The 11,556-nt window shown below is 30.1% G+C and overlaps 1 protein-coding gene across 4 annotated transcripts in view; it reads right to left on the bottom strand.

Annotated features, from left to right (window-relative positions):
- Positions 1–11,556, bottom strand: part of PTPRZ1 (protein tyrosine phosphatase receptor type Z1) — a 224,920-nt gene that overhangs the window by 66,630 nt on the left and 146,734 nt on the right. For all 4 annotated transcript variants that reach the window (XM_023504831.2, XM_031938920.1, XM_031938921.1 and 1 more), the window contains exon 11: positions 5,671–5,714. In XM_023504831.2, coding sequence (XP_023360599.1) covers positions 5,671–5,714 — 44 coding nt within the window. The remainder of the gene's footprint in view (positions 1–5,670; positions 5,715–11,556) is intronic.

The raw sequence follows: 11,556 nt of genomic DNA, 5'->3' as shown, positions 1-11,556 counted from the left end.
ATAGTAAAAAGTGTTGACAATGTTCTTTTCTTAGGTATTTGTAGCAATACTAAACTATTCTAAGGCTTCATCCTCTGCACAGAATTAAAATAGGATTTTGGAATTATGCCAGCAGAGGATAAGCATTAGTACAGCCATACATGTACTGGATGGCTCATTAAAGTTTCAGAATCACAAATTTTAGAGAATTTCATAATAGAATTGCCATAGCAGGATAAATTTTTTGATCATATTTGAATATGTGGAGGAATTCCAATCTCTATGTGGGACAAATAGAGATTCTTAAAGAGTTGATATAAATGTTAACTTTACCAGTAAAGGCATTCTGTTTCGGACTCAAAATTATAAAAACATAGAACCTCAGAAATTGTTTAGCATAACTGTCTTCCAAAAGCAAAAATACCTTCAATAATATTGGTAAATGAACCCTTGTAGTTGTAGGGATATTACTGCCTTTCAAAGTAGCTTCATTTAATTTTTGCCTAACTCTAAATGTCAGAAAATTTCAAAACCTTCCACTCTCTACCATCATCCTTTCTATCTAGGATAATGTGCTTTACACTTTGATCAAACTAGACTATATGCTATCCATTTTATGTATCCCATGTTCTTTTCCCTCCATGTATTTGTTTAATATCACTGTCTTATGACTGAATGCCCTTTTATCTTCTCTCACCTGCTGAAATCATACCCATTCTTTAAGTTTCAAATTTATAATATCTCAGAATCTAAGATTTCAAAGGGACCAATAATATGTGTGTGTGTGTGTGTGTGTGTGTGTGTGTGTGTGTGTATAATGGACAAATAGGGAATAAAGTTACTGCTTAAATACCTCCAGTGAGGTGGGGTACCTACTTCTTCCCAAGGTAGGCAAGTGAGCTGTATTTTTGCATAATTCTAACTGTAAAAATATTTTCCTTACATTAATTATAAATTTATTTCTTTATCATTCCCATCCAGAAAACCTAGTTCGGTCCTCTGGGGTAAGGTAGAACAAGTCAAATGATGTTTCTTTGTGACACTCTACAAATAGATGAAGAGAGATGTCATATTTCTCAAGTCTTTTCTTCTCCAAGCTACATATCCCTTCATCCTTCAATTTATTTTCACATTATGCAATGGCAAGATTCTTACCCATATTTGTTCTCTTCCAGATTTTCTCTAGTTTATCAATGTTCTTTCTGAAATGTGGTGGCCAGACCTGAATGAAATATACCAGAGGAGAGGTATACCCTTTCTCTCAAGTTCCCAGTTTTTCCAAGACAATAAAAGACCCTTTCTCACTTGGGCCTTGTATAGCACTTCCCTCCATTTTTATTTATTTGCATATCATTTTATATTACAGGTATCTATGTATTCTGTGTTATCTTTCTATTAGACTGTGAGCTCAGTAAGGGGCAGGGACTATCTTATTTAATCTTAATTGTTAATCTCAATGAAATTCAGATTTGGTCTTTCCAGCATAGAATATAGGATATTTGTTGCTTTTCTTGATTTGGAACCTATGCACCTATTGACACAGCGTAAACTTCTATTAGTCTCTTTTAGCAGACATGTCATACTATTCAGATGAAGTTTGTGGTCATTGAAGATCCTCAGACATTTTCATAAAAAATATTGTTAAATGAGTTCTCTTCACTCCTTATTAATATAAGGTAAGCAAAAAAAAAAAATGCCTTTATGTTACCCATCCATTAAATTTATTTTTGATTGTGTTGCTCCATGACTCCAACCTGTTGTGATCTTAAAACGGTAATTCTATCATACAAAGTATTTATCATCCCTTCCAACTTTGTGTCATTCACAAAGCTAACTGCCATGCCTTCTATATCTTTATATGAGTAATTGACAAAAGTATTTAATTGATCAGGGCCAAGGAAATAGTACTATGACTTGCAACAAGAACCCTATCTTTTTGACTGCTGATAATTCAATACTCTGGTTATTTAATAAAATATAAAATTAGCTAATTTGTCAACATTCATCCAAAGTCATATTATTTCAATTTATCCACAAAGAAATTAAGAAATGCTCTCTTTACTGAAATTCATAGACTCTGTTTGCAATTTCCTATATACCAGTCTAGAAAACCTATCAAATTATGAAATAAGGCAAAGTTTGGCATACTTTTTCTTTAGTAAATCAATACAGACTGTATTAATTTCCATTTCCTTTTTTGTTCCTTCTGTCTTATAAATAATGAAACTGTCAAGTCATCCAGATCAAGCCAGATCTGGTAGCAGAATGAAACTCAGATGTTATAACAGTTGAATCCTCCTATCATTTTATTTTGTCTTAGACAGTTTTGTGCTCTATTTTAGGAAGGTTATCAACCAAATTTTTTTCTAGCACGTGGTTTCTCCAGTGAAATTATGTTTCTCTTTTTTTCATGTTCATCTTCATGTTCACCTAGTTTCTATTCCCATTTTCATGGATTCTCTTACTTGCATATCTTCTTAATATATAGTAACACTACCCTTTTTCTTCTATTAACTATCTACTTTGTATAATCGCCACATTCTGTTCATCAATCGTTTTCTACCAAGTGATATGATATGTTTGTGATGAAGTTGTAGTAACCTTTTGTAGTTAAAAGTAAAGTTCACTTACTTTGTTAACTCTATTCTGTGGTTTGGTGATAATCGTCTTGAAATATTCTCAATTATTTTCTATTTTGTTTCTTCTTGAGAATCATATATTATTCTACTGGTAGAGAATAAATTCCATAAGGATAGAGACTCCATCTTATTTTAAATGATTTTTAATCTCACAGTTATCCAGATATGATTTATTTAGCATTCCTCTCCTATTAATGTCTCTTCTAAGTTACATCTATTGTCTCCAAGTATTTGATTTTTCTATTTTGTTGACATATCTTTCCATTTTTTCCTCTGAAATTTCATTTCATTTTTTATTTAACCTCTTTCAGGTATATTCTTTCACATTAATGTCAAAATATGTAATTTTGACATTATATAGTTCAATAAAGGATTTTAAAAATCCTGAATAAAAGCTAAGATTTCACATCTATCTTTAACTGGGAAGTGGGCATAATCTTCCAAAGTCATGACCTTCAATATCAAGATACAATGAAAATCCCCATGTATCTCCAAGTCTTTCATTTTCTTGCTCAGGACTTCAGAAATACTCGCTTGATTTCAGATTGCATTTTTCTCTATTTCTCAAAAGAAGGGAGTTACAGTTATAAGTAGGTAATCCTAGTATATCTCAAATCCTGCTTTAGAAAGACATTATACCTCTCAGTTAATCAGGTCAGGCCTATGTGCAAATATCACCCTACATTTCAGGAAAAATCACTAAATACCCTGATGCAACTCCTCATCTTGGATGTGATAATATGATTCCTATCACTTGCTAGGATTGGTGCATTATCCTTACTTAGTTTTCCAAAGAGCATAGTGTGCCATTTCTTCTTCACAAAGTCTGGATTTATTCTCTACTATTATATATCATATCCCAACTATCACACTCAGAATGTATATTCAATGGGACAAAACTTCTCTTTCTCCTCTCTTTTACTTTCCTTCACTCATCATCCTCTTCAATTACTTTACTTTCCTTAAATCTCTTTTGAATTTTTTTTTTCTTCTTCCCTTCATGGATTTATCTTCAATCCCATCAAAGAGAATGGAGAGGAAATTTTCAAGTCTTTTAGCCTTCTCACAGAGAAACTAGCCCATATTTATAGCATAATTAATGCTGTAATTAATATTGTAAATCAATGCTGTAATGTATCCATCTTGGAAACAAATACAGACATAATGAATACAAATGTAACAGTCCATACATCATGACTATGCAGATAAGTGGTACAATTTCATGTGGCTTCTTCATCAAAACCAGCTATTTTAAATTAATGGCTTACTTTCATCATGAGAGCTAATCTGCTGCGCAGTATTGCCACAAATGTTCAACAAAATATAATACTATCAAAAAAGATGGTCATACTATGCATATTGTACACATTTAATGGCATAATGTATGTAAAGTGTTTTGTGGACATTTAAGTACTATATAAATATAAGCAAAAGGAAACCTTTTAAACTTACTTTTTGAACAATTCATGACTGTATGCATGCACAGATGGGATATTGATGACTGAAACAATGCTAATTACTGCTATAAATTTAACAAATCAAGAATTCAAGATTCTGTTTTCAGTTCCATTGTTGGCTGAAAATTCTACAATTTAATATATTAGTACTAGAATTTTATAAGATTATTTAGACCCTTTCTATGAAATACAAAAATGTAAAATTATGATTTATTATAAAAATACAAAGAGTGTTATTCATTAGAGAGATACTATAGCACAATGAGAAGAAGACTGTCTTTGGAATCAACAAGATCCACATTCAAGTCTTGTCCCTTGCAAATACTGGTTGTGAAGATGAGCAAGATAGTTCAGATCTTCAGTGCTTCAAGGTAACTCTCTAAGACTGTAATTTATAAAGTAATTACTAGTTTTCATTTGTAGAAGGATTTCCTAACTGGTTGCATGGCATTGCAGGGGAAAAAATCATTTACTAACAGGTCCCAATGGCTATAATAAAAGGAGAATATTCTAGTCCAAATAAACCAATGATTAGAATTGACTATAATATAAACATAATGAATTTTCTGATTGTTTTGTTTTAGGAAAAAAATGTCTTTTCTGAATTTTAATGAAGATATGTGTTTAGATAATTGATCTCACTTTATGCTTATGAGATATGAATATATACACAGACACAATTCATACCTACACCCACATATGCATTCATCTATACATGCATACATATATCTAGATCTATATTTATATGTATTTGTCTGTGACAGAAGAGAAAGTACAGAACTATATTAGGAGGAAATGCCTCATTTGGTTCCTCTTAATCAGTGAAATCATAACCCCATTTCCTATCCCTATCTCTGTATTTCTTAAGTATTTCTCTTCCTAATTTTTAACTTAATTATTAATTAAATTTAAATTAAAAATAATTTAATAAATAAATAAATAAAATATTAATAATTGCAAAAATTATTAGTATTGTCATGACAGCATAATTCAGTAAATCCAAAGTATTTTGTAAGAAAGTTGGTCTGATACTATAAATTCACTAAAAGTAACACATATAATGGACAACTTGTACAAGCAATAGAAATACTCATGCCTATTTATATATAATGTGAATTTCTATACTTATATATTCTTGATCACATTAACTATTAAGGCATTTGATATACCACTGTAAAGTCATCTATCTAAATAATTGTTGAGATATTATAAGCCAAAATATGTTTCCCAAATTTTAAGAAGATATGAATTGAGAATAATAGTCTAAGTTCAAAGTTAAACATTTAAATATGTTATGGCTATTTTTATATATTACAAAAGTTGTTTTCTTTTTAATGCTAGTGATAGAGAGATGTATAGTTCCTCAAAAAGAAGAAATGAAACATGTAACTGTCTTTTGTAATCTGAAGTGGACCTCTTCTTACTACAAATAATAGCAAGCACTATATTAACTGATTTCAAATAATGAAACATGCCTTTAATTATTAGTTTAACAATTATATGAATCTTTATCCTTAACTCAAAATTTTTGTTTTTTTAATTAGATTTCTTAAAGAAAAAAGATGAACAGAAAAATTGACCTTGAAAAAATATACCTTGAATAAGTCTCCTGTTTCAATGAATTCGGGAAGATCAAACTCTAAAATTAAAAAATAATAATAATAAGTATCACAACTCCCAATTCAATATTTCAATCTTTTGAACTTATATTTTGTTTGTAAGGAGGGTAATAATATTTAAAGACACAAAATATTTCACTATTAAAATGAAAAAGCCAAAATTTTCCATGTAAATTTCCATGTTTACATAATAATACATTAAAAAACCATTTCCTCAAAAAAATTACCCACTCTCAGTGTGGCAAATGGATAGAAAAGGTGATGATATGAAGCTGCTATTAAGTGTAGAAGAAAACCAAAAGAGTATTTTTCAAGTAAATAAAAGTAAAGAATTACTTTCACCCTAAGTAATGTTTATAAAGAACTTGTTTTGTTTATGTACCAGAGCCTTACTGGATAATTTGTTCAATTAGTTCTATAATTTAGCAAACTTTTTCTGTTTTCCTAAACTAAGAGAAAATTGATATTTTGCCCATTATAAGGTTTCCCAAAGTCACCATGATTATCATAGCACCCATAAAGTAACTGAGGCCTTGTTTTGAGTTCTGAACACTGAAAATTTAAGTGAATTTCAAGATTCAATACTGTGAAGTATTGAAAAAGCATCTGGGTTTAAAGCCTGTTTTTGATAATATATAAACAAAGTATTTAATTTCTTTGAACCTCAATAAGAAAGAGATAATAAAATGTGTGCTGCATACTTTATAGATTGATGAAAAATAATTGTTTAAATGTGTTATTATTACAATTATTACTAAACCTCAGAAACAGTGAGAATGAATAATTTTATATCAATAAAAATATACAGGTAGTACCTCTACATGCAAAATAGAACAACTAAGCTCAAAACAAGATCTTATCAGTCTATCAGAATAAATACATTTTTATTAATAGATACAGAACTCACAGAACAGTTGTAAGCAAGCCATAGAACTGACAGCATTTATAAGAACATGGGAGCTAGCCCTCCTTTTTTTTTTTTTTTTTTAACTGAAGAAAAGATCATAATTGTCATTGGGAAGCTAGTAGGAATTTCCTCATTTCTAAAGAGGCCAAGAAATTTGTAGTGAATGTTATTAGTTTCTCTTTTTCAGTTTAAAGAAAAAAACCCGTCTTGACAAAGAGGGCAATAATATAGGATTATTTTTCTCTTATTCCAAAAAGTTTTTAATAAGCATCCTGTTCTTGCTTATCCCCATCCACTTTTGCCATCATATTCTTTTACCTGTTCACCTCAAATTCCTGATCCAAGAGTGATTGTTATGACTTGGAATAATTTTCAGATCTTTTCCCTTCTTTCCTTATCAAGACACTATCCTTTTTTTTCTAAAACTTTTGCAGAAAGTTTCTATCTCTTCATTTACTCCTCTCATCTTCCACCTTCTCCTCATGTTTTTATGTCCTTTTTTCTTCCTCTTCAACTTGCCTCCACTCTGGGAGGAAAAAAATGACCAAACTCCTTTCACATCAATGTTTTTTTAGTGATGTCATATTTCTATGCAAGACTTAAGAATAGAAGCTGTAACTGAATAATAGTTTACTTTGAATCCTCAGAACTTAGCACAGTGCCTTGTTACGGTGTTTAATATTTGTTGAATCGAAGTGGATAATAATATTTTAAGAACAACAATATATATATATGCATAATTGAATGAAGTTATAAAGCATGTTTAAAATTTTCCTGAGTGACATTTTATGTATTAAACAGTCTAAAGTAAAATGCAAATTCTACTAAATATTCCAATGATAACTTTAAATTTCTAACAAAATTAGTATTGTTTATGTGTTGTAAAGAAAAATGAATTACATTAACTTTCATAAATTTTTACTTATTAATTTTTGAAAATTAGAAACATTTTTTAAAAGTTGAGAGGCTTGCAAATATGAAACAAAAAAAGTGTTCATCCCATCCCTCCCCCAGATAATATGTAGATAGTAGTAGATCAATGAAGTAAATATTTTCAGTTACTCACCTGGTGCATGTATTATTCCTTGCCTTTCACTATTCCCAAAGCCATTAAACACCACCCATACCCTCCCATCCAAGAATTTATGAAGTAACAAAAATGCTTTAATTAAATATTTTTTCTTTTGTTAAAATCAATGATGATACATCTTGGGAGTGGACTTTTTAAAAATGTTATCCTTTTAATTTCTGCACTTCCAACATATCTATGTCTTTACAAATTCCAAGGAACTTTGAAATGTGTTTTCAAAAAGAGTACAATTCATTGCTCAGATAATTTCTAAGAAGGTTTTCTAAAAAAGAATAAAGGTTTGCTGGGAAAATTAGAGCAGCTGACTATTCTTATAAAATAAGCCACAGAAATAAATAATTAAACCTCCTTAAATCAAGAATTTGATTCATATTTAAATAATTTTTAAAATTATATTTTACATTTTAACACCATTGTTTAATGCTGAGTGATGTATTTGTTATATTGTATTAGAAAAAAAGAATAATTAATCTTACCTCTTTTTCTGATGATTCTGGGGAAAAATAAAATCATAACAACATTCCCTGGCTTCTCAACATGTTTAGGGTAAAATCTCAAAATAAGTTATTTATCAAAATATATAAAAACACATTTTTGGAATACATTTTGGAAGAAATCTCTCATAGGAGAAAAAGGGTCAAGTACCAAGGATGACAGTCAATGGATGGCTCACCAAACTAAAACACCTCCTACTTGGAGGTCAAAGACTTGATTAGGCAGCAGTGCAGCTAGCTGGACCAAGATGGAAATGGCAATCACAGGACTGCTGATTCTGTAGTTCAGTAGATCTGCTGCTACATCATGAAGAGCAGTGACGGATTTGACTACAGAAATAACTTTGTAGTATGATTTTTATGAGTATGGAAAAATGTTTATTAATGGAAATAATGCATTTTACCATTACATTGTTAAAGTTTATATGTGGCTTTATATTCATATTGCCAATCTACACTGTGTTTGAATTACTTTGAAAGTTTTGCTAAAAGGGAAATTTACAATACAAATTATAGAGCTATATTAACGAATATTTATGACTTGATAAAAGTGACTTTCCTCAGGTAGTCCTTGAAATGTTTGACTTTGTTGTTTATAACCATAAAAATGGGCAACATTTGAGAATTCTGGTTCCATTTGGTGTACTTTAAGTTCAAGCTGGCTGTCAGACAAATAGAACTTCATATTAATGAGAATAAATTCCCTACAAAGTATCTGAGACAAGTTTTGTTCTGCACGACCCTGTACTTTACCTCAGAATTGAGGGAACAGATTAGAATTCAAAGATGCATTGGAACCACCCACCCATTCAGAAATCCTCTGCATTAGATCTTTGGGGGTTAACTTTAAGCTAAAATGAGTTCCAAAATACCATACCTGAAAAGTTTGAGACCCTGAAGTCATAATACAAATTATAGGAATTCAAGGTAACAGCATATTGAGACTTGACCTGACAGTAATGACTTGCTACCAGACTCTGATCTGCTAATTTCCCAGAATGTACAGATAAGCACTTATACGAGTGTGACTTTGGCATTCCTTGGACATTATTATAATGTTATATAATGTAAATGTCATGCAGGTCTCAAGTTTCCCCCACTTCAGGAGGATAAATTATAATAACTTTAGAATACTATGTTTCTATAAGACACTGAATAAATAAAATTTTAATTTCGGAATCCTACATAATTCTCCTTTTGATTTGTGTGCTAACTGAAATAAAACTAAGTGTTCATTCTGATTTTGTATTTTGCTGTTTGTAAAATTGAATTTTCAAAAAAAATTCTAACATGTTAGTAACACATCAACATTCCATAACACAAAAAGCAACACTGATGAAGGTTGGCAAGCAAGGCTTATTTAATTGTTTGAAGGTAAGCCAAATTTTACAGTGCAGAAGTTAAAAGCAAATGTTGATCGCAATGTCTTCAAACTGTGATTTTCAATAGCATTCTAAAATAAACACCAACAATATAGGGTGGTACAGTCAAGAAGGACAGATGTGGAGTGATTTAACAAAGACAATCTGTGTATACTTGCAAGCACATGTTAACAGGAACACATGGTGACCAAATACACCCATGCATTTAAATTAAACACATATAAACAAAGCTCTGAAAATATGTATTCTCTACAACCTGCTCTGTATATTCAGAATAGTTCTAGATTACACAACAACAAATTAGCAAAAGAATCTTAGTTACTAGTGAAATGAAAATGCTTATGGTTTCTGGGTTCAAATGCATCAGTTCATATGAAAACAGTAAAGAAAGAAATACATGATACCTTTTAAAAGATGGTTGACTTTCATTATATTTTTAAAAAGTTTTGCTTTTTGAAATGAAATTATGCATTCAATTTTATAATAAATTTAAATGTATAAACAATACTCAATGGACATGGAATTTGCATAAGACAACAACATGTAATTAAAATGCACAAGCCCCAAACTGACCAGACTACTCAGAAATTTAAATGTGAACTCTCCGAGGGCTGATTCTTCCACTATATATCTTTATTGAAAACAAAAGTTTTTAATGTATATGAAATCTAAGCTAGAAGGAGTAAAACAGACCAAAAATGACTTCTACTATAAAAACCACAAACCAATAAAACACAATAGTTATAAGGTATAGTACTTCTATAATTATAACAGTTCAATTAGATAGTGCTTACAAGATTACTGACCTATGACTGAGATTAACAAAATGGAAGGTTACCAATAGGAATAGCCTGAGCGGCAGTATGAATTATAAAGGGAGTTTTTAAAGCTGGAATTAACATTAGTCAGATAATCCTAAAATGAACAAATATCAGAGACACTCATAACTGCTATATAATACTACAGGGTTTTAAATTCTTATATATTTTATGGAAATAATGTTGAAAACAAGACAATTTCAATACTATAGTGCAATGTATAATTAAAACTATTGCAGATGCTAAAGAAAGTGATGCATTTTGTGCTGATGAGATCTAAATATAATAACAATAGCTAGCATTTATATATTGCTTAGAAGTTTGCAAAGTGCAATAAGAGCAGAAAGACCCCAATGCTCAGTAAAAAAAAAAAAAAAAAAAAAAAAAAAAAAAAAAAAAAAAAAAAAAAAAGCCTTACATTAAAGGTAACAGGATAGAAAAGGAAAGGAAAAAAATCTAATTTAGTTCATAAAAATTTGGCTTTTAGCAGGTTCCCACAAAGAATGAATCATCCAAAACACATACCATTTCTTAAAAGTGAAATCATTTTTCAGTAAATGTTTTATAGGGAAACATACAGAGACACAAACATAGACATTAGGTGATGTGTCCAAGCTACCATTTCAATATGGTGATGTTTGAAACTGTCCAGATCCTTTGAGTAAAGAATGAAGATTAAGTTGCAATATTCATAATCTTGTGTGAAATAGTATTGTAGACACAAACACAGAACTTGCCCAGGATTCAGGAATCTTGTAGCTTATTTGAGCCAATACAAACTCAGTTCAAAAGATCATTCAGAAACCACTCTTCTACAGAAAAGAAATATTTGACCTCGCTGGAGGTTTAAATGTCTAGCATGATGAACATGATATGTAAAAGCATAAACACAATCTCAATTTAAAAAACTCTTTAAAAAATATATATGAATTAAAATACAGTAGTCTGATAGAACTCATGACATTTAAATTAAATATATAATGAAGCAAATCTGACATACTCTAAAAACACACAAGGGAAGGAAAAAATTTACCACATGAAGAATTTATCCCTTCATATCCCACTGACTTATATGATCTCCATAATACTACTATTCGTAGTACTATTTTAGATGGTCTAGTAAACAGAACTTTGTTAAAAATGGTTAGGAGTTATGACAAATTAACTTGAT

This window comes from Sarcophilus harrisii, chromosome 5 (assembly GCF_902635505.1).
Source record: "Sarcophilus harrisii chromosome 5, mSarHar1.11, whole genome shotgun sequence".
NCBI lineage: Eukaryota > Metazoa > Chordata > Mammalia > Dasyuromorphia > Dasyuridae > Sarcophilus > Sarcophilus harrisii.
Note: the sequence above shows the minus strand (reverse complement) of the source record. Positions and strands in the feature narration are given on the sequence as shown.